The sequence below is a fragment of the Moschus berezovskii genome, chromosome 2, assembly GCF_049115385.1.
Source record: "Moschus berezovskii isolate FMDL1 chromosome 2, NW_MosBer_1.0, whole genome shotgun sequence".
NCBI classification, from domain to species: domain Eukaryota; kingdom Metazoa; phylum Chordata; class Mammalia; order Artiodactyla; family Moschidae; genus Moschus; species Moschus berezovskii.
Window position 1 is genome coordinate 100,913,058 of NC_142461.1, and position 21,628 is coordinate 100,934,685.

At 44.8% G+C, this 21,628-nt stretch overlaps 1 protein-coding gene across 12 annotated transcripts in view; it reads left to right on the top strand.

Moving 5' to 3' along the window:
* Nucleotides 1–21,097, top strand: part of PKP4 (plakophilin 4) — a 274,592-nt gene extending 253,495 nt beyond the window's left edge. For 9 of the 12 annotated variants that reach the window (XM_088829520.1, XM_088829512.1, XM_088829517.1 and 6 more), the window contains 7 exons: nt 1,948–2,098; nt 9,161–9,356; nt 13,698–13,782; nt 13,906–14,023; nt 16,459–16,587; nt 18,276–18,349; nt 20,092–21,097. In XM_088829520.1, coding sequence (XP_088685646.1) covers nt 1,948–2,098; nt 9,161–9,356; nt 13,698–13,782; nt 13,906–14,023; nt 16,459–16,587; nt 18,276–18,349; nt 20,092–20,340 — 1,002 coding nt within the window. In that variant the 3' untranslated portion in view covers nt 20,341–21,097. The remainder of the gene's footprint in view (nt 1–1,947; nt 2,099–9,160; nt 9,357–13,697; nt 13,783–13,905; nt 14,024–16,458; nt 16,588–18,275; nt 18,350–20,091) is intronic. The other 3 variants (XM_088829524.1, XM_088829530.1, XM_088829534.1) reach the window with 2 other exon arrangements.
* Nucleotides 21,098–21,628: the final 531 nt, after the last annotated feature.

Sequence of the window (21,628 nt, forward strand, 5' to 3'; positions counted from 1 at the left end):
GATCTTTCTATCCTCAGATTCATCATCTGTAAAATGGAAATACCCACCTCATTATGTGGTTTTAAGGATTAAATGAGATAATAAATGTGGAGGACTGAGGACGGTGCCCAGCACATAAGGATTCATAAATATTTATGTTGGTGATATGGTGTAACTCCAGCTTCTTATTGACCTGACAATCGTGTGGTGATTTTTAAAAAGACAGTAATTAAAATAGATACGATTTGAGTTGTAGAATTTTATTTTCTGGGACCTTTAGTGAATAGAAGTTAAATGGCTGCTAAGCTGCTAAGTCGCTTCAGTCATGTCTGACTCTATGTGAGCCCATAGATGGCAGCCCACCAGGCTCCCCCGTCCCTGGGATTCTCCAGGCAAGAACACTGGAGTGGGTTGCCATTTCCTTCTCCAATGCGTGAAAGTGAAAGTGAAGTCGCTCAGTCATGTCTGACTCTTAGTGACCCCATGGTCTGCAGCCCACCCAGGCTCCTCCGTCCATGGGATTTTCTAGGCAGGAGTACTGGAGTGGGGTGCCATTGCCTTCTCTGAAGTTAAATGTCAGGATCATTTAAAATGTAAATATTATATGGTAGTGATTTCAAAGGTATCGAAAATAGTAAATCAAAATACTGGACTCTCATTAAGAAAACAAGATAGTCTTGGTGAGAGATATGAGCAAGTCAGAAGCTGTTCTGGGAGTGGTAGTGGTGGTAACGTTCTGAAAGGGAAGCACTCAAGGTAAACTGAGCCAGTTGTCTCCAAGAGAGACAGGCATTGGTTCTGTCCTTGCAGGTTTCAGAGGGAGAAGTTGCCAAAGCTACCCAAGTCCTTTACCCGATAGCAAGTTGTGTATTATGTCGCCCCTGCAGATTTCATTTGATTTAGAAAACAGGAGTATTGACTTCACCTGAAGAAAGCTAATAGGATCTTTGAAATGCATCTTTTCCTTTTATTTATGCTTTTAAAAAATCCATTCTGTTGATACTACAGAAGCGTCAGTCACATATTTTCATGTCCAAAATAATACGGAGGGCTGGCAGATACTTGTCCTTGTGTCTTGACCACAGCAGGAAAGTATTAAGATGCTTTATGAGCAACATTTTTCAATTATCCTAAATTTTGAAAGATAGTTTGTATTGGTAAAAATGTCAGTGAAAGCTCAAAACAAGATTAAAGACCCATTTTCAAATGTTACTTTTTCTGTTTGTTTGTTTCCTTGATGACTTCATGTTCATTTCCAATTCATGTGGTGCCCAAACTGACTCACACTGTACAGACTTGCCTCTTAATCACGAAAGAAGTTTTTGACTGTGGATTTTAAAAAAGCAGCAGCAGCAGCTAACTAATCTTGAATGATAAAGCATTTTGCACACAGATATACTTACTTTTTCAGCAGTGTGTATGAATTATGATGCTCAGTGTTCCTGGAGAATTCCTTTTCTTCCAAGGCAAGGGATTTTTTCCCAAGCAATTTCTTTGAAGGGGTACTAAACTGTAAATATTGTTGCAGAGAATACAGGGAAAAGATGACTAGATGGAGACAGGTTCTCCTTTAATGTGCACTGATCAGTTACCAGCTCTGCCATCCTATTTATAGCCTCTGGACCTGGCATGGGGCCAACTGCAGAGAAGACACGCCATCCGTCCTTAATCATGTTTATGTAGCTGAAGTAGAAAGTAATCACTGCCTTCTCTTTTCTGCACAAAAATATCTGCCAGATGGTGGTTTGAGGTTTTCAGGCTTTGGGATTTCTTTTTAAATCAGTCATCCTAGCTTATCTTTTTCCCAAACTGGTTTTCTCTTGACTGGCATCACAGATTTAATCTCCAGTTGGAAAGAAAACATTTAATCTATTAGTTCATCTTTTGAAAACATCTTTCTTAGGTGACAGTAATGCCTGAGAGTTGCGCTCTGTTTTATATTGCTTATTACCTTATTTTGTTTCCTAGTTTGCCGCATATATCCGAGCAGCCGTCCGCAAAGAAAAAGGGCTCCCCATCCTTGTAGAGCTTCTGAGAATGGATAACGATAGAGTTGTTTCTTCTGTGGCAACTGCCTTAAGGAATATGGCCCTAGATGTTCGCAACAAGGAGCTCATAGGTATGTTCTGGTGACCTGATGAACTCTAAAGAGAAATGACAGCGTTTATAAAACTCTTCTTTTGATTTATAAAAATATGACATTTAAAATGATTAGCAGCTGAGTCCTAGTCCCTGGTTTCTTGGTGTATTTGGTACCCTTGTGTCTGTCCTTTCTGACTACTCCTTTTCAGTGAGAGGCAGGCTTATTAATTAAACATTGATCCGGAAGGTAAGTGTTCAGAAAAGCTAGCAATTTCAGTCGTACATCACAGAGCTACTTGATAGATTTGGTGTGACTGTTTCCCAAGAGAGATTCATTTCTTAAACAACAAAAAAAGGTTTGATTCTCACTTTTCTGATTTTTGAGACTTACATCTGCTAATTCACCAATACTACCATGTTCTAAATTTTAAAAAGAAATCACATGAATGTTTTATAGCTTTTCCTTCTTAGATCTGTGTAAGTGCTCATACCAAAACAGAGCCACTGCCCCCAAGGTGTGACCCCAGGGCAGGGTCAGGGTGCGGGAAAGGCAAAAAGCATATAGGGTACAAAATTCTAGGAGGCATTCACCCTTAAGCCAATTCAAATGTGGCTCAGTTTAGTTCAGTTCAGTCGCTCAGTCGTGTCCGACTCTCCGCGACCCCATGAATCACAGCACGCCAGGCCTCACTGTCCATCACCAACTCCCGGAGTACACTCAAACTCATGTCCACAGAGTCAGTGATGCCATCCAGCCATCTCATTCTCCGTTGTCCCCTTCTCCTCCCGCCCCCAACCTTTCCCAGCATCAGAGTCTTTTCCAGTGAGTCAACTCGTCGCATGAGGTGGCCAAAGTATTGCAGCTTCAGCTTTAGCATCAGTCCCTCCAATGAACATCCAGGATTGATCTCCTTTAGAATGGACTGGTTGGATCTCCTTGCAGTATAAGGGACTCTCAAGAGTCTTCTCCAACACCACAGTTCAAAAGCATCGATTCTTCGGCGATCAGCTTTCTTCACAGTCCAACTCTCACATCCACACATGACCACGGGAAAAACCGTAGCCTTGACTAGACGGACCTTGGTTGGCAAAGTAATGTCTCTGCTTTTTAATATACTATCAAGGTTGGTCATAACTTTCCTTCCAAGGAGCAAGCGTCTTTTAATTTCATGGCTGCAATCAGCATCTGCAGTGATTTTGGAGCCCAAAAAAACAAAGTCTGACACTGTTTCCACTGTTTTTCCATCTATTTCCCATGAACTGATGGGACCAGATGCCATGATCTTTGTTTTCTGAATGTTGAGCTTCAAGCCAACCTTTTCACTCTCCTCTTTCACTTTCATCAAGAGGCCTTTGAGTTCCTCTTCACTTTCTGCCATAAGGGTGGTGTCATCTGCATATCTGAGGTTATTGATATTTCTCCCGGCAATCTTGATTCCAGCTTGTGCTTCTTCCAGCCCAGCGTTCCTCATGATGTACTCTGCATATAAGTTAAATAAGCAAGGTGACAATATACAACCTTGACGTACACCTTTTCCTATTTGGAACCAGTCGGTTGTTCCATGTCCAGTTCTGACTGTTGCTTCCTGACCTGCATACAGGTTTCTCAAGAGGCAGGTCAGGTGGTCTGGGATTCCCATCTCTTTCAGAATGTTCCACAGTTTATTGTGATCCACACAGTCAAAGGCTTTGGCATAGTCAATGAAGCAGAAATAGATGTTTTTCTGAAACTCTCTTGCTTTCTCCATGATCCAGCGGATGTTGGCAATTTGATCTCTGGTGCCTCTTCCTTTTCTAAAACCTGCTTGAACATCTGGGAGTTCACAGTTTACATACTGCTGAAGCCTGGCTTGGAGAATTTTGAGCATGACTTTACTAGCGTGTGAGATGAGTGCAATTGTGCGGTAGTTTGAGCATTCTTTGGCATTGCCTTTCTTTGGGATTGGAATGAAGACTGACCTCTTCCAGTCCTGTGGCCACTGCTGAGTTTTCCAAATCTGCTGGCATATTGAGTGCAGCACTTTCACAGCATCATCTTTCAAGACTTGAAATAGCTCCACTGGAATTCCATCACCTCCACTAGCTTTGTTCGTAGTGATGCTTTCTAAGGCCCACTTGACTTCACATTCCAAGATGTCTGGCTCTAGGTCGGTGATCACATTATCGTGACTATCTTGGTCGTGAAGATCTTTTTTGTACAGTTCTTCTGTGTATTCCTGCCACCTCTTCTTAATATCTTCTGCTTCTGTTAGGTCCATACCATTTCTGTCCTTTATCGAGCCCATCTTTGCATGAAATGTTCCCTTGGAATCTCTAATTTTCTTGAAGAGGTCTCTTGTTTTTCCTATTCTGTTGTTTTCCTCTGTTTCTTTGCATTGATCACTGAGGAAGGCTTTCTTATCTCTCCTTGCTATTCTTTGGAACTCTGCATTCAGATGCTTATATCTTTCCTTTTCTCCTTTGCTTTTTGCCTCTCTTCTTTTTACAGCTATTTGTAAGGCCTCCTCAGACAGCCATTTCGCTCTTTTGCATTTCTTTTCCATGGGGATGGTCTTGGTCCCTGTCTCCTGTACAATGTCACGAACCTCCGTCCAGAGTTCATCAGGCACTCTATCAATCAGATCTAGTCCCTTAAATCTATTTCTCACTTCCACTGTATAATCATAAGGGATTTGATTGAGGTCATATCTGAATGGTCTAGTGGTTTGCCCTACTTTCTTCAATTTAAGTCTGAACTTCGCAATAAGGAGTTCATGATCTGAGCCACAGTCAGCTCCTGGTCTTGTTTTCGCTAACTGTATACAGCTTCTCCATCTTTGGTTGCAAAGAATATAATCAATCTGATTTCGGTGTTGACCATCTGGTGATGTCCATGTGTAGAGTCTTCTCTTGTGCTGTTGGAAGAGGGTGTTTGCTATGACCAGTGCATTCTCTTGACAAAACTCTATTAGCCTTTGCCCTGCTTCATTCCGTGCTCCAAGGCCAAATTTGCCAGTTACTCCAGGTGTTTCTTGACTTCCTACTTTTGCATTCCAGTCCCCTAGAATGAAAAGGACATCTTTTTTGGGTGTTAGTTCTAAAAGGTCTTGTAGGTCTTCATAGAACCGATTAACTTCGGCTTCTTCAGCATTACTGGTTGGGGCATAGGCCTGGATTACTGTAATATTGAATGGTTTGCCTTGGAAACGAACAGAAATCATCCTGTCATTTTTAAGATTGCATCCAAGTACTGCATTTCAGACTCTTTTGTTGACCATGATGGCTACTCCATTTCTTCTAAGGGATTCCTGCCCACAGTAGTAGATATAATGGTCATCCGAGTTAAATTCACCCATTCCAGTCCATTTTAGTTCACTGATTCCTAGAATGTCGACGTTCACTCTTGCCATCTCCTGTTTGACCACTTCCAATTTGCCTTGATTCATGGACCTAACATTCCAGGTTCCTATGCAGTATTGCTCTTTACAGCACCGGACCTTGTTTCTATCGTTGGTCCCATCCACAACTGGGTATTGGTTTTGCTTTTGCTCCATCCCTTTATTCCTTCTATAGTTACTTCTCCACTGATCTCCAGTAGCATACTGGGCACCTACCGACCTGGGGAATTCCTCATTCAGTATCCTATCATTTTGCCCTTTGTTACTGTTCATGGGGTTCTCAAGGCAAGTATACTGAAGTGGTTTGCCATTCCCTTCTCCAGGGGACCACATTCGGCTGTGGTCCATGTGATCAGATCAGCTAGTTTCCTGTGATTATGATTTCAGTTTGTCTGCCCTCTGGTGCCCCCTAGCAATACCTACCGTCTTATTTGGGTTTCTCTTACCTTGGTCGTGGAAAATCTCTTCACAGCCACTCCAGCAAAGTGCAGCCGCTGTACCTTACCTTGGACGAGGGGTATCTCCTCAAGGCCGCCCCTCCTGACCTTGAACGCGGAGTAGCTCCTCTCGGCCCTCCTGCGCCCGCGCAGCCACCGCCTGTTGGACGTGGGGTAGCTCCTCTCGGCCGCCGGCCCTGGCCTCAGGCGTGGGGTAGCTCCTCACGGCCGCACCTCTTTGCGTGGTTCGTTGCGCCCGGGCCGGCGACTTGCATGAACTTGAGAATGAGCTCCTCTTCAAAGTTCTGCAGTCTTGGCAGCTTACCTTGCTTGCCTCCTAGGGATGGCCACATCCCAAGCAGAGTGTGGCATACAAAAAAGATCAGAGACCCTCCAGCGGACCTCAGGTTAAACCCTGGATCCACTGCTCACTGGCTGTGTAACCTGGGGTGTCCTGCATTGAGCCCACCAGGCTCCATTCCTTCATCTCAATTGAAAACTCCTCCTTGGTTTCCATCTCTGAAAGAAAGCTGCCCATGTGAGCTCTCCTCACAGTGGACTTGCTGTGAAAATACAAACTCCACGCCAGACCCATAGGTGGTGACAGGTCAAGGGAGGAGGAGGAGAAATTAGACGTGACCTTATGTGGATTAGTGAGTGTCTATTGAACTCATTAAAATACCCCTGCCATGAGAGAAAGGGAGAGAGGAAAGGAACAGGGGCCAGAAGGTTTACCTTACAGAGTGACTGTGAGAATGCTCTATGGCCGCTCACACAGTGCCTGACAGCAGTGCTATTTTAAGTCATTGCCTGGATTATCCTGTTCTTAAAACACCATTCCTCCATGGAGCCAAACTGTACCTCTCACAGAGGAAAGGAGCTTCTTCCATAGCCTGTTCATACTCCAACTCATGCCTGATTCCAGTAGATGTGTTTATAGCTCTTAGTTCCCACATTTCCTTGAGAGGAATCCTCTAGGTCCCTAAAGAGAAATTTTTTAAGTTATTTCTGTTACATCTGTATTATTTGAATTTATAGTTCGGGAGTTCTTACTGCTAAAAAATAAAGGGTTGGCCACAGACGCCTTGCAGCCTGTCATTCCACACCTGGGGGAGAGAGTGGGAGAGCAGAGGGTGCCAGCCAGTTCCCTGAGAGCCAAGACCTGTGGGGAGAAGCGGTGTGCATTCCGGGCCTGGCCTTCTCTCAGTGCCTCCCTGTGTTTTTGTGAGTTCCTCACCCCTTTTAAACTTCAGTGAGCATTTTCTCCCTCCACTGATGAGCTTTATTTTACCCAGTGTTATTTACTCAGCAGTCACTTTTTCTTGTTTCCCCATGAGGGTCCCTTCCTTCCTAGGCAGTCTGAGCCCCTCCCAGATTCAGTGTCTGACTCTGATTTACCCAGCATTTCTGTTCCTAAGAGCCACTCCCTTCACTCTTTCCTCACATCCAGCACTAGCAGTGGACACTGTCTCCAGAGACGTTTCTTCACGAGGAAACACAGTGTTGTGAGTTCACAAAAGTTCCTGCATACTCACCTGAGTCTGACCAAGCCAGCTGTCTGGGCCGCAAGCTCTGAGACAACTGCTGGGGCCGCTCACAGGGTGTGAACGGCCTTCGCCCAAACTTCCAGAGCACCGTTTAAAACTGTGCCTTAGCAAAATGTTAGGTTACATGTCGCAGACCTTCTGGTCGTTCACAAGTATTCACAATCACAAGTGCTAACTTACCGTTTTTTCCTAGAAAACATATTTATCTTCTGGCTTAAGATGTCGTCACTGTTTTTCCACTCTTGGTAACAATATTCTCTATGAGTAAAGCTCAGATCTTCCCTTGACATGCTGTAAATTATGGAGCTTGTATTCAGGCCCTGTCTTCTCCTGCTTACCACTGTATGTAAATAGGTCTTCAGTGAAAACCCCATTTAGCATCCACTCAGTTATTAGCCTGGGGAAAAAACTAAGAAAATATTTACTTGTGCTTCAGTTAGTTTCCTTTGTCTCTGATGCAGTTATTCCAGTTTGTCAGAAGGTAATTGAAATGGGAAAAGCTCGCGATAATTCCATTTGGAGAAGAGTGAGGGAAATTGAGGGTCTGTAAGGAAATGCTACAAAGGTCCGTCTAGTCAAGGCCATGGTTTTTCCCGTGGTCATGTATGGATGTGAGAGTTGGACTGTGAAGAAAGCTGATCGCCAAAGAATTGATGCTTTTGAACTGTGGTGCTGGAGAAGACTCTTGAGAGTCCCTTGGACTGCAAGAAGATCCAACCAGTCCATTCTGAGGGAGATCAACCCTGGGTGTTCATTGGAAGGACTTATGCTAAAGCTGAAACTGCAATACTTTGGCCACCTCATGCGATGAGTTGACTCACTGGAAAAGACTCTGATGCTGGGAAGGATTTGGGGCAGGAGGAGACGGGGACGACAGAGAATGAGATGGCTGGATGGCATCACCGACTGGATGGACATGAGTCTGAGTGAACTCCGGGAGTTGGTGATGGACAGGGAGGCCTGGTGTGCTGTGATTCATGGGGTCGCAAAGAGTTGGACACGACTGAGCGACTGAACTGAACTGACTGAAGGAAATGCTTCAGGAGCGAGGGGGCTCCCCTGCCTTCTCCTGTTGGGAACTTTATTATTACATCACTCCTGAGACATACAGCATACTCATAATATTCATACCAGAATTGTATTTGTGTCTTCTTTAAAAGAAACAAACACGTTGTTACTGATGTCAGATGTCAGACCAACTGATATAAACCCTCAACTTGATGAAAATATGTAACTACCCAGTTCACATATTGAGATCTAGAAAGATGTCATGAAAAGTATTTTTGGCAGCCTTACTTGATCAGCTTAAAACTTATTCAAAGAAAAGTTTTAAAATCTTTAAGAGGAAATTGTAATTGTGATGCATAGAAATTGAATGGAGAACAATATTTACTATCATAATTCCTTTATTCTCACTGTTCATGAAAATAGTGGAAACTAAAGCAACATGATTAGTATACCAGTTTTATACCCTGATTTACATTTTCTTTTAGCAATTTGCAGTAAAGTTTTATAAACCAACCATTTCCCCAAGTGGCCTGGCCGTGATGTTAACCTGCCCCTTACAGTTAAAATGTTTGTTATTTCCTTCTTCACTGTGGATTTTTTTTTCTTTCCTGTTATTGTCTCTTTTGAGATTTTATCTTAAAGAGACCATGCAGTCACAATTTTTCAATAACAATAATAACAAAAACCAGGTCCCTTCCAGAATCGGAGTGAACTCTTTTGTCCTGGGCAGGGAAATACGCCATGCGAGACCTGGTCAATCGACTCCCAGGTGGTGCCAGCCCCAGTGTGCTGTCGGATGAGACCGTGGCGGCCATCTGCTGCGCCCTGCACGAGGTCACCAGCAAGAACATGGAGAACGCCAAGGCCCTGGCTGATTCGGGAGGCATAGAGAAGCTGGTGAATATCACCAAAGGCAGAGGAGACAGGCAAGTCTGCTGCAAGGGGATGCCAGCCCCAGGCCCTCATTCTTGGGTTGGCCCTGTGACAAGGGCTTTGGTCAAGGATACATTTCCTGTTGGGAGGGATTTATTTCTGCACTTCTTACATGCCAATAAGCTAAGCAGTTAAAACCTATTTTGCTGGGAGAAGTATTTGGTCATGTGGCCCCTTTTCTGCTCTTTATTTTCTTGGAGCATCCCTTAGCCTTACTATGGTCCTGTCCCTAAAGCCACATGTGATCATTCTGCCTCCTGGAAGAATCAGACGTGTCATGGGGAGGAAAACCTGAAGACACATCTCCCTTGGGCATTTGGCTCTGCTCCAGGCTCCGGGGCCTGTTCTGCAAGAACTTCTTCCTAAATCCTCAGTTCTGGGATTATTTGCTCCCACAGAGTACTAAAATCACCACGTGCAGCAGAGCCTACGTGTGGCCTCAGGATGAGCCCTGGGCTTGGATCATATGTCGCTTCTGGGTGACACCCAAGTGATGAAGCATTAGAAGGATTGGTGGCAAAAATAGGTTTCTTGTCACAGAGCCGAAGCGGTGACTATGAGTTTGCCTTCGGACCAGATCAGAGAATCCTTCAACGGAGTGGGGGTGTAGGACACACGGGACAGTACCTTCGTTTCAGTAAAATGCCCCACCCCCCCAAATTTCCTCCTGCAGGGCAGTGGTTTCCCTGGTTTATTTATGGCCCCTCTGGCATCTAGCACCGCCAGTAGCAGGCGCTTTGTGTTTTTATTCACTGCTGCATCCTCAGTGTCTAGAACAAAGCCTGGCCCCCAATTAGTATACATTTATTAGTTGGCTGAGCATCAGTGCTAGAAGTCACATTGTATATACTTTTGAAATAATTTCTGTTGATAAAATATAAGAATAATGTAGCAAAGCATAGTCTCACTCTGCAGAAACCACAGCTATCAACATTATCCATATTTGCTTTCAGTCCTTTTTTCTTATGTATCTTTTTTATCTCATTAGTAATAAGTGTACACACACTCCTTTTTATTTCAAAGGAAATGAAACATTACAGAAAAAGCTAAGGTCCTGTTCCACTAACTCCCCTTCTCTCCCTTCTTCCATAAGAGTAAACAAAATCGCATTTTGTGCTCTTAAAATTTTGTGAGATAGCCTTTATTTGTGAAAGGCATAAGAGCAGACTACAGAAATGCTGAAACAGTGCCAAAATCTTTGTATATTAAAAAAAAAGAAAGTCTAATTTTTTTTTCAAAACAGATTCAGAGAGTCCTAGATCAAATCAAGTTTTCTTCTGAACATAAACTTACTTTCCTTTTGATTCACTCACCAAGCATCTGTCTCCTGCCTACCTGCCATGTGCTACAGCAGTGTGCAGGTCACACCTCCCCACAGGCAGCTTACGTTCCCTGGGCAGAGCAGACGAGGCTCCAGGGGAGTGAGCAGCACACTTAGCCTGTGGATGGTGCTGAGTGTGCGGCAAGTAATAAAATCAGGGACAGTCATAGGGCTCGCCAGGGTGAGGAGGGGGTGTTACAATTCTAGATGCGGTCATCGGGAAGACCTCAAGGAGATGGCGCTTCTTGAACACAGACCTGGAGGAGGGAGGGAAGAGCATCTGTGGGCCAAGGGAGCAAGTGGAAGTGCCCAGAGATGGAAGAGCACTCGTGTGTGATGAAGGGCGGGAAGCCAGAGGAGCTACAACAGAGCCAGTCCACAGGGAAGAGGGGGAGGGACAGCAACCAGGAGTACAGGAGCCTGTGGATCGGTGTCAGAGGAGTCTGACTTTTACTCTGAGCAAAACTGGGAGCCACTGGAGAGTGTACAGCAGAGGAGAGACATGATCTGGTGTCCCTGAAAGTAATCAGAGTGTCTCCACAAACTCTTCTCCCCTGACTCCTAATGAGACTAACCGTGACAGGACTTGAGGTGGAGAAGAAGTGGTTGATCCTGACATGTTGGAAAATAGAATCAGTGAATGGGATTTATTGAAGGATTAGATGAGCAGCAGGAAAGAAGGAAAGTGTCGAGGATGACTCTGAGGTGTTTGGCAGAAGAGACCATGGGATGGAATTGCCACTTACCAACATGGGGCAGCTGGCAGGAGCAGCAGGTTTTCAGGGAGGACCAGAGTTTGGGATGTGATACACTTGAGATGGCTATTAGACGTCCACGTGAGGGTCTGGTCAGGAGTGGAATATTCTCGAGTCAAGTTCAGGATAGAGGTCCAGGCCGCGGATCAATTTGAGAGTCATAGGGTGTAGATGGCATATTTAGAGAAGAGAAATGGGATGAGATCAACAGGAGATGTAATCAGAGAAGAGAAGAGGCCTGAGGGCTCTGGTGTCACTCATGGTTTGAGGTCAGGAGATATGAGGAGCCAGCAGTGAGCCGAGAAAGGGCAGCCAGACCATTCAGGAGAGACCCGGCCACACCTGGTGCCTTGCCAGCCACATGCAGAAAGTGTTTGGAAGGTGAGCGCATATCACACGTGCTGCTCAGCCAGGTAGGACTAGGATCGAGGTGTGCCCGGTTGAACAATATTGAGCAAAAGATGGAATGAGAGAATATAGTTTCTTTGTTTTGAGTTTTTAAAGATTTAACTATCAAATTATACAAATAGACAAGCATAAAGTAAAGTTAGACTAACTTTAGGCGTTAGATTGACCTCTATCTATAGTTTGTTTTTTTTTTTCTTTTAAAGTATTTTGTGAGTACCTGAAGAGCTTTCATGGGAGAAGGTAATGGCACCCCACTCTGGTACTCTTGCCTGGAAAATCTCATGGACGGAGAAGCCTGGTGGGCTGCAGTCCTTGGGGTCGCTAGGAGTTGGACACGACTGAGCAACTTCACTTTCACTTTTCACTTTCATGCATTGGAGAAGGAAATGGCAACCCATTCTAGTGTTCTTGCCTGGAGAATCCCAGGGACGGGGGAGCCTGGTGAGCTGCCGTCTCTGGGATCGCAGAGAGTCAGTCGGACACAACTGAAGCGACTTAACAGCAGCAACAGCAGCAGAGATGAGACTACGTAATTGCATCCAGGAATGGCGCTGCAAAGGGCGAGCAGAGAGGCCTCCTTGCTTTCTCAGGAGTCGGGTTTCTGCTCAGAGAACCTGTCTGTAAAAATATGTGGCCTAGTTGTTGGTGTCAAGGTGTGCACGCAGCACGCCCCTGCTGTCAGGTTTGTGGAGTTGTTATTGGAGCCAGGTCTGAGGTCTCCCTTTCCTGACCTGATCCCAGCTGCCCAGCATTTAAAGATGGAAAACAATAGCAGCAGCAGCAGCAGTGTGAGACCCCGGCTGAGAGTGGGTGGCTGTGAGGTGTGGAGACCTTGCAGAACCATCACAGATGTCTGGAATTCCCTGTGCATTCTCTTCTTTAGGGTATTCCTTGCTCTGTTGTCTGTTTTGGAAATTTTAAATTTAAAAAGTCTTAAGAGTGGTTGGGTCTGACCCAGATTTTCCCTTGACTCATCTCTGGGAACTGAGATTGTGAGGCTCCTGCACTTGCCTACGCGCCACCCCCCTGCGAAGCCTCAGGATCATCACAGCCCAGATTCTGTTGTGATGAACTGGATGGAGGAGGTGCCACCAGCCTGCTCGCCTCTCTTCTTCCCCTGTGTCCTGAGGGTTTAGTCGGGAAGATAAGGAATGGAAGAGGACATCAGATCAAATCTTCAATATCATAATAAAGTCTGAGGACAGAGGTGTTCAGTTCTCTTCAGGGCCCCTGAACCACCCTCACGAGGTGCTCTGAAGGCCTTCGCTGAGGCAGGAGGCTGCATTCCCGCTTTGCTTCATGGTGAGGCCGCTGACTGAGAGGACCAGCTCCTGAGGTGAACTGCCTGGACTCGTGGTCGGCAGCACTCAAATACAGCACGACATTCAGCAGACAGACTTCAGAGAGGGGAGGCAGTAACTGACCTTATTTTCCAAAGCAAATATGAGAGCACACAGACATGTGTGTCTACAAACAGGTATACATGATAGGAAAGATATAAGAAGGCCTAATAATGGTTCAGCGGGTATTCCAGTCAACTTGGCAGGGTCCTCAGACCCTTGGGATGTGTGGTCACGGTCAGCAGTCATGGGCTTATTCCAGCCACAGCTTCTGACCACACAGCCGAATGCCTGGGAGCCTTTGTTTGGTCCCTGCCACGTCTGGCCAGCCCTGCACTCAACAGACTCCCAGGGGCTCCTCACACCTTGGTGGTGGTTGCCAGCGGCAGCCTCCTCCCTGCCCTGGTCCATGGAGAGGTGGCCTCATGGCCACCGCTTTGCTGCCACAGCCTCACGTGGAGCCTGGGGCGGTGCTGCCCACATTCATTAACATGCCCGCTCTTTCCCTAGATCATCTCTGAAAGTGGTGAAGGCAGCAGCCCAGGTCTTGAATACATTATGGCAATATCGGGACCTCCGGAGCATTTATAAAAAGGTAACTTACGAGAATAGCTCCAGTATAATTAGCATTCATCAGAGCGCGCAGTCGTAATCATTTATTATCGTGAAGTGTCATTTTTCATTTTGAGAGGTTTCTTTTTCTCTTTTAACTTCACAGGATGGGTGGAATCAGAACCATTTTATTACACCTGTGTCAACGTTAGAGCGAGACCGGTTCAAATCACATCCTTCCTTGTCTACCACCAACCAACAGATGTCACCTGTCATTCAGTCAGGTCAGTGGGTAAACGCCCCTCCTAGGTGAGAGCGTGTGACAGAACGTTGTTTCCCACCCAGAGAAGATTGAGCATGCACACTGATTAAGTCTGTCACTTCCAAACACTGAGGGAAGGAGAGTTTGCTCTTCAAACTGAAAGCCTTCTTCAGGAATTCCATGTTATTGTAAACAGCAGGCCCACTGTCCTCTTTCCGTTTTAAAGGTTTATGCAAGTTTACACCAACTAGGGTGCACAAAAGTGGCCCAGCCTCCTCCATAGCACCTGTTACCCCAAGCTTCTGCTTCACTAGGTTTGCCAAGGGGCCTGGGAACCTGTACTTCATAAGCTGACCTGGTAACGCGGATATAGGAGAGAGGAGGAACACACTTTGAGAACCACTAGCTTGTGCCTGAAAATGGTGGCCCTTGTCTGCCTGCTGGCCATAAGTCTGAAATCTCTTCCAAAGTGATTTTTTTAGTTTTCTTGATGAAAACTATTAGAGTCATTTAGACTCTGGGAGAGCCATGATCTCCCCCTGCATCTTACTTCTCAGAGGTTAAACCTCTGTTTGCTGGCTGCACCCAGACCCCAGCATCCACAGCTCATGGGCAGGCCTTGAAGCCGGCTTCACAGGGATTCCCTATGATTTGTAAGTGGGAAGTCTTGGCAACCACGCTACCTACTTATTAGTGGTGTTTAATTTGGTGGAAAGAATGTTTTGAGACTCAACAAAAAAAATTTTTTTTTTACATGTAAGAACAGAATATTACCACCAAGTTGATTCAGTCCTGTAAATTTAATTCTTAACTAAATGAAACAGGAAGAGTAATAAATATCTTTTATTTGGCTTTAAATCTCCCCTTCTGACATATAAATATTATCTGTTGTATTCAGTTGTGTTTCTGCTGGCAGTCTTATTTCTCTTGTGGACAAATGTGGCCAAGAAGACTAATACATGACTGGGGGTTCTTATCAGGGTATTAGATGTCTTCACTTAACACCAGGAATTTTTTAAAATTATCTCCGCCTACTGCAGTGATATATATTTATATCTTAGTTTTTAAGTTATGAGTTGTTTTCCTTCAAAAAGACCTCTGCTTGGGTTTTGACACATTCTTGCTGGGTTCCCAGGTATAGCGTAAGGCCGTCCTGCTTTATAAAAATGCTCAGGAACTTGGAAAGAGTGGTGCCAGGGCAAGTGGGAGAGCTGGCTGCTTAACGAAAGGCATGTGTACAGGCAAAAGAGTAATTTCAGACAAATTAGGATGTAGTTGGTAAGCAATGAACTCATTTTGAGGACTCCAATATCCACACTGGACAGTGCTGACAAGCCCCATCCAAGTTCTGAGGTCCCTGTCTGGGTTGCATTTGAAGGTAGGATATAATTCACACTTGTTTCTCCAGTTATTCTGAGGGCTGATCATCCATCCCTTGGGGTTAGTGTGGTATCTGCTTATGGGCACATCTCATATCTTGCTGACATATTGATAGTAGTGGGAGGCGGTGGGGATGTCTACCTACCTTCTGCAAAGTAGGATGAGAAGCACATAGACACGGCCCATGCTCAAAATATTTTCTAGGGAAGATATTTTGCTATCATTCTTCCTCTGAAAGCATCATTGCATCCAAAACCACTAGTGGCAGGTCTGGGGGCTGCTGCTCTCTAGTGGATCCAGTGAATAAGTGACCACTCTTAATTGTAAGACACTTCAATACAAGCAAGATGATTCCTTAATGACAAAAAGAAGATGTGCAGTGTTTTCCTTCTGTGCAAAAATGTCCCACAGGATACCCAAGGGTAGATATGTTGTTATGAAACGTTTGGCTCCAGCTGGATAAAAAAGCTGGACCTTTGTGAAGCCGGGCTTCTCAGCACCCTGAGCTTCTTGATGAGCAGGGCTTACTGAGCTTATAATTTCCCTGACAGCTGATCACCATAAAAGGAATTATAAATTTCATGGGCTGGGCACTCTTATTCAAACACATTTAGAGATGCAGATATTTTTGAAATCATCAGAAATCAAAACATGCCATAAAACATCTATTTACTGAAGAGCTATACATTAAGGATAATAGATGGCTGTGTCACAAGCGACTGAACTGAGATCATAAAACAGCAAACGTAACTCTTGCATTAGTCTCAAAGGCCTAAGCGGGTCATTGAGACCCACCATCTCAGTGGGGGAACTGCTCGACCCCTGCACCACGCTGGGCTTCCCAGCGATCTCCGGGGTTGACGGCACTGATCATCACAGTGGCCGGTCTGCAGGCCCCCATCCAGGGACCTGGAGTTGGCTGCCCTCCAGCTCTCAGCACCTCTCAGAGCTGACTTTAGTGCTGGCCACGTCTAATTATTGACCTCTGTTCTTGCAGAAAGGACTTCTAGAGACACTGACAGTCCGGTTTCTCTTTCTTCTCCTCTCTCCCCCTCCTCGTCTCCCCCGTCCCTTCAGTCGGCAGCACCTCTTCCTCACCAGCACTGTTAGGAGTCAGAGACCCTCGCTCTGAATACGATAGGACCCAGCCACCTGTGCAGTATTACAGTAGCCAAGGGGATGCCACACACAGAGGCCTGTACCCTGGTAAGATGCCAGTCGGGTGTGTGATAGAGTACCTTGAAAAGCCGCGTGTCCCCAGGCACTTGAACGGCAGCCTGGGAGGTAACCTCTGCCTGCCTTGAGATGGTCCCCCAGCAGCAAACCATGGTCCACTCTCTCCATCTCCTTCCTGCTTCAGGGGCTGTTGCCTCTCCCACTTGTTTTACGTAAAACAAGCAGAGGCAGTGGGCTGCTGACCACAAATAAAAGGAGCACTGTATCCCAGTGAGAAGGCATTTCCGGCTCCCCTGCAGCGCAGGCCCTTTGTCCTGCCCCCTCCCCACTCCCCTGTGTGTTCCAGAAACCTGTGCTCTGTGACCCCTTGGCAGGGCCAATCTCCTGGACCGACTCATACATTCAAACCTGCGGATGGGGGTCAATTCCATTTGCATTTTCGTGGAAAAGTTTGAACGAATAACAAAATATATAATGTGATTCTCCTCAGAGTGATTATTTATTTTTTAAGAATATCAAAAGTGATGTTGCACAGTATTATTTTTATGTCCTATTCAGAAAGCCGTGCATATAATTTATTTAAAGAATGCCAACCTGAAGGGTTACTACGATTTCATATTATCTTCATTCTCAACTAACTTGCAAATTGAAACTACTCTGGAGGTTTCAAAAAGGGGGAGAAACCCTCCTTTCTCAAAAAAAACTATTTATTAAAAAGAAATAAAAGCTGGTGGCAATTTAACAACTGCTGGGGGAGCAGTCTCAGTTGTGCTGTTGTCTTTAAAATTGTGATTTCACAGGACTATTTACTAATCGACTGTTGTTACTATGGCAATTAATAGCTCAGAAAATTGCAGATGCTACATTTCAAACACCAAGCTCTTTGCAGAGGAAATGCACATACCAACTGAAGTGCATTGTCGCTTCAGGTTTGCAGCAGCCTGCTTTATTTTAAAGATCGCCTCCTTAGCATGCGCACCCTTCTGTATCTTCTTTGCTTGCTTCAATAAACTAATTTGCCTCAAATATGTTTCATTTTCCTCATTAAAATAAAAATCTTTGCTAGCCTTAACAATACTAGAAGGGTAACCAGTGATGTCATCAGAGTCTACTGTGGACTCTTGAAGACAGCTATCTGGTTACCAGGTTCTTTTTAAGACATACTCAAATACGGCAGACACAAGACTATGCCTTCAGGTGGCCAGCCTTTTAGAACACAGGCTGTGCCTGCTCCTTGCAGGACCTGGGATTCTGAATCAAGGCTGTTCTGAGGGCATGGAGCTTGTTCTGCTATGTTTCCCTTCCCTCATCTAAGGGTGGGGACAAAGCTCAAAAGCCCTGGAAAAGCCATGTTCCTGGGCTCCGGGAGTAAGTCTGCTGTTCAGAAAGCCAGCCAGTGGACATCTGCACAGGTGGGAAGAGCTCCCCATAGTGACCAGAAGTTGAGAAGGAATCCTTTTTGGATCTGTGCATTGGCATTGCTTTTTTGGTGAAACACACAGCTTCTTTTTGCCATATTCATTAGCCCCTGAGAGCCCTGGGTTAGGCAGCAAGCAGGCTTGATCCGGGGCACCCAGGCTGCTAACCGTCTGGGGCTATGCCATGCCGGGAAGGCAGGGCCTGTTGGGCACACCACCAGCCCTAGCCTGGGAGTCCATATGACCTAATGGACCGGATAATGAGCACTAGTTTTAATTTCATAAACTATTTTCTTACAGGCTCCAGCAAACCTTCACCAATTTACATCAGTTCCTATTCCTCACCAGCAAGAGAACAAAATAGACGGCTACAGGTGAATTTGCAATACCATTTTTACAGAAGGCCGGTTAGCAGGGATCAACACAGTAAGGGGTCCGCGCCGGTTGACTTACCTGAGCTGGGCCCACACGGCGGGGCCGGGGAGCTGTCCCAGGGGATCTCTGTTCCTTGGAAGCTCATCCGTGGTTTAAGCAAATCACTTCTACAGTAGCCTATTGTCCTTGCATATCCGAATTGGTAACCCCATGCCACTGATGGCAAGCAGCTGAGAGGTCTTTACCTCCTGTTCTTTGCCCAGCAGTTTCCCTTTCCCACTTTTTTTTTCTCTCTGAACTCTCCTCTGTGCTCTGGGTGGGAAAGATCAGTAAGCACACTCGTCCTGTCACCTCAGTGTTCTCGGTTTTGGGCCTCCGTCTCTTTCTCCATCTTCATGGCTCCCTCCGATTCGGGCCTCCGTGGTTTGAAGACACTTGAGTCTTAGGCTCAGAGGTCACAATGAACTCAGCCCTACAGGGATAGACCCCTCTCCCCAGCAGAAAGGGGACTAGTGATTGTAACATTTAATCTCTGCTTTCATGGGGGTCTAGAATTCATTTTGGTCCTGTCTGATGCCATGTCCACCTGGGTCATCTGATCTCTCCTCTTACCTTGCATTAACACAGCAGTTGGGTTCCCAAACAAGCCTGTAACCTGCCCTGCAGATGAGGATGCTCTCAGACCTCCTTCCATCTCTTTCACTGTAAATGGAAGAACCACCTCTCAAGTACTCATAATCTCTGCTATATTTTTTTCATCAGGAGAAATATCCTCAGAATCATCACTCTAAAAAGCAAATTTAGCTCTGAAATCCTCATAATATTAGAATGCCTTTAGTTCCAGAATATGGTGTTGATCCCTATGTGGTAAATTTGTAACATCTTGCTACAGGCAGGGCGGGAGTGGAATTTGGGCATAATCAGGAGGAAAGACAGACATTAGAGCCGTTACCGTTTTTCTCCAAACATGTGAAGAAATCAGTGTGAAGTCAGAGATAGCACAAAAGGAAATGAGGGCAGGCTGTGGGTGCCCACCTGTGTTTCACTCTGCTTCCTTACAGATGAAATTAGCATCAGCCCTGGCTTGGGGGACGTCTGTTCCTTTTGAATTGTATTTGCTCACATATCTCTTCTAATTTTACTACTCTCCTGCCTGGAGATTGCTTATTCGTTTAAAAGCACTGCAGGGTTTCCAAAGTGTGACTTGTTCACCGGACTCCATATTTCTTTTAAAACTGAGGGATGGACTCAATCTTCATCTCTGAGATAAATGTTTTCAAAGATGGTTCTGCAATTATATAGCAATCCAAAGCCCCAAAATCCAACCTTTAACTGGGTTCTTGATGTGCTAATTGTACCCCTGTGTCAAAGCAAAAATAAAGGCCATCTTTCAACGGGCATGCCCAGGTCACAGGTCACAGGCTCTTCCAGAGCAGAGCACAGAACTTGGCGTCTAGGAACGAGGGAGGTAGCAGGGGCTATCTGGGGTTCTCCCAAGTCGATGACTTCTAGAAGTCATAGGACAGGACTTGAGCCAACTGCCAGCTCACCTGTAAGCAGTTTAAAATCCTTCCAGCCCACTAGTAAACATACAGTGTGCACCAGAAAAACATTCAACGATAAAATCACAAACACTGAATATCGCTTTAAAAATGTAAAGCAGGAAGCCCACATTAATTTTCCCTAAACATGTACTTCCAAAAATCGCCTTGATTTATTTGCTTTCTCATTTTGCCAACAGCATCAACAGCTGTATTATAGTCAAGATGACTCCAACAGAAAGAACTTTGATGCATACAGATTGTATTTGCAGTCTCCTCATAGCTATGAAGATCCTTATTTTGATGACCGAGTTCACTTTCCAGCTTCTACTGATTATTCGACACAGTATGGACTGAAATCAACCACAAATTACGTGGACTTTTATTCCACTAAACGACCTTCTTACAGAGCAGAACAGTACCCAGGGTCCCCAGACTCGTGGGTGTAGCATCCTGATGCTCAGGAGAGGAACTCTTTCTTTCTAACTTTGTTTGGATTGAGATGAGAAGTCCGTCTTGCTGATTTGCTGATGAAATGTGAAAGTGACATGGAAGGAATGAGTGAAGAGCATATTCTTTTTTTCTTTTTTGAGGAATTTTCAGGGAAGTGAGGCAACCTTCGGGAGAAAGGACTTTCTAAGCTATACTTAGGTGTTAGATCTAATTACTTGTAGATTCTGTAGTCTGGTGAAGGTGTGGGCGATGTGATGAGAGGTTTGAGAAATGGGTGAAATGAGATGGGGGATGTGTAGGTCAAATCAAATTAAAAATGATTTTTTTAATGTGAATAAGTTATGTTCTGATAGTTTGTACAGAAAAAAAATAAATAAAATGGATGCCCTTCGTGTTTTATTGCTATTACTAACTGTCAAGATTGTATGCTATTATGTCTTGTAAATTTCTTTTGTTGATGTAAATACGGAAATGCCACATTGGTTAAGTGCCATCACTTGTAACGCAGTGTGTCATCTGAAAAGAGATTTGAAGAAACTGACAGCTTAAAAAACAAATGGGAAACCCAAGGAATTGTTAGCAGTTAAAAACAAACTACAACATCCTTTGTTTTCAAAATGAATAGTGTACCTTTGAAGCACAAAGTCCAGTCTGGTATAGCAGCGCCACGCCCATTCCCTGCCTCTTTCATAGGACACTTCACTGCCATTTTCTATGCACATGAAAGAAAAATAAATGTGGAAGTTTCATCCTTGGAAATTTGTTCCCTGTTCTTTTTCTTTGTTTTTTTTTTTTTTTCTTCTGTGTATGACACAGAAAAGTAGATTAGTAAATGTGAATCTCATTGCATATAGGAAACAGCTTAAATATATCCATCTATTTTGGACTTTTCCTAGTTCCATACAGTTCATATACTTTACGGAATGGACTTTTCCACAGAATGACGCTGTGAACTTTCCTCTTCTTTATCTGTCTTGGTGCTTTTATTTCTTGTGATCTGTTTTTAATCTAATGCCCATTATCATTTTATCATGTTTTCTTCCAGACCGCTGTATATTTAACACCACTTTTCACCGAAGAGAAATTACATCTGGCAGCCTGGCCCTAACTAAATTGGCAGACTCCTTTTGGCATCATTTTAAGAACTCCATAACTGCGTAAGAACAGTGGTTGGGCACTTACTGGTTGGCAGCAATGTAATAAGCTGAAACAAATTCTAAATAATTATTTTGCTGAGTAATCTCTTGAGACAAAATAATTCCTGGCTTAGAGATAGGGTAGGGA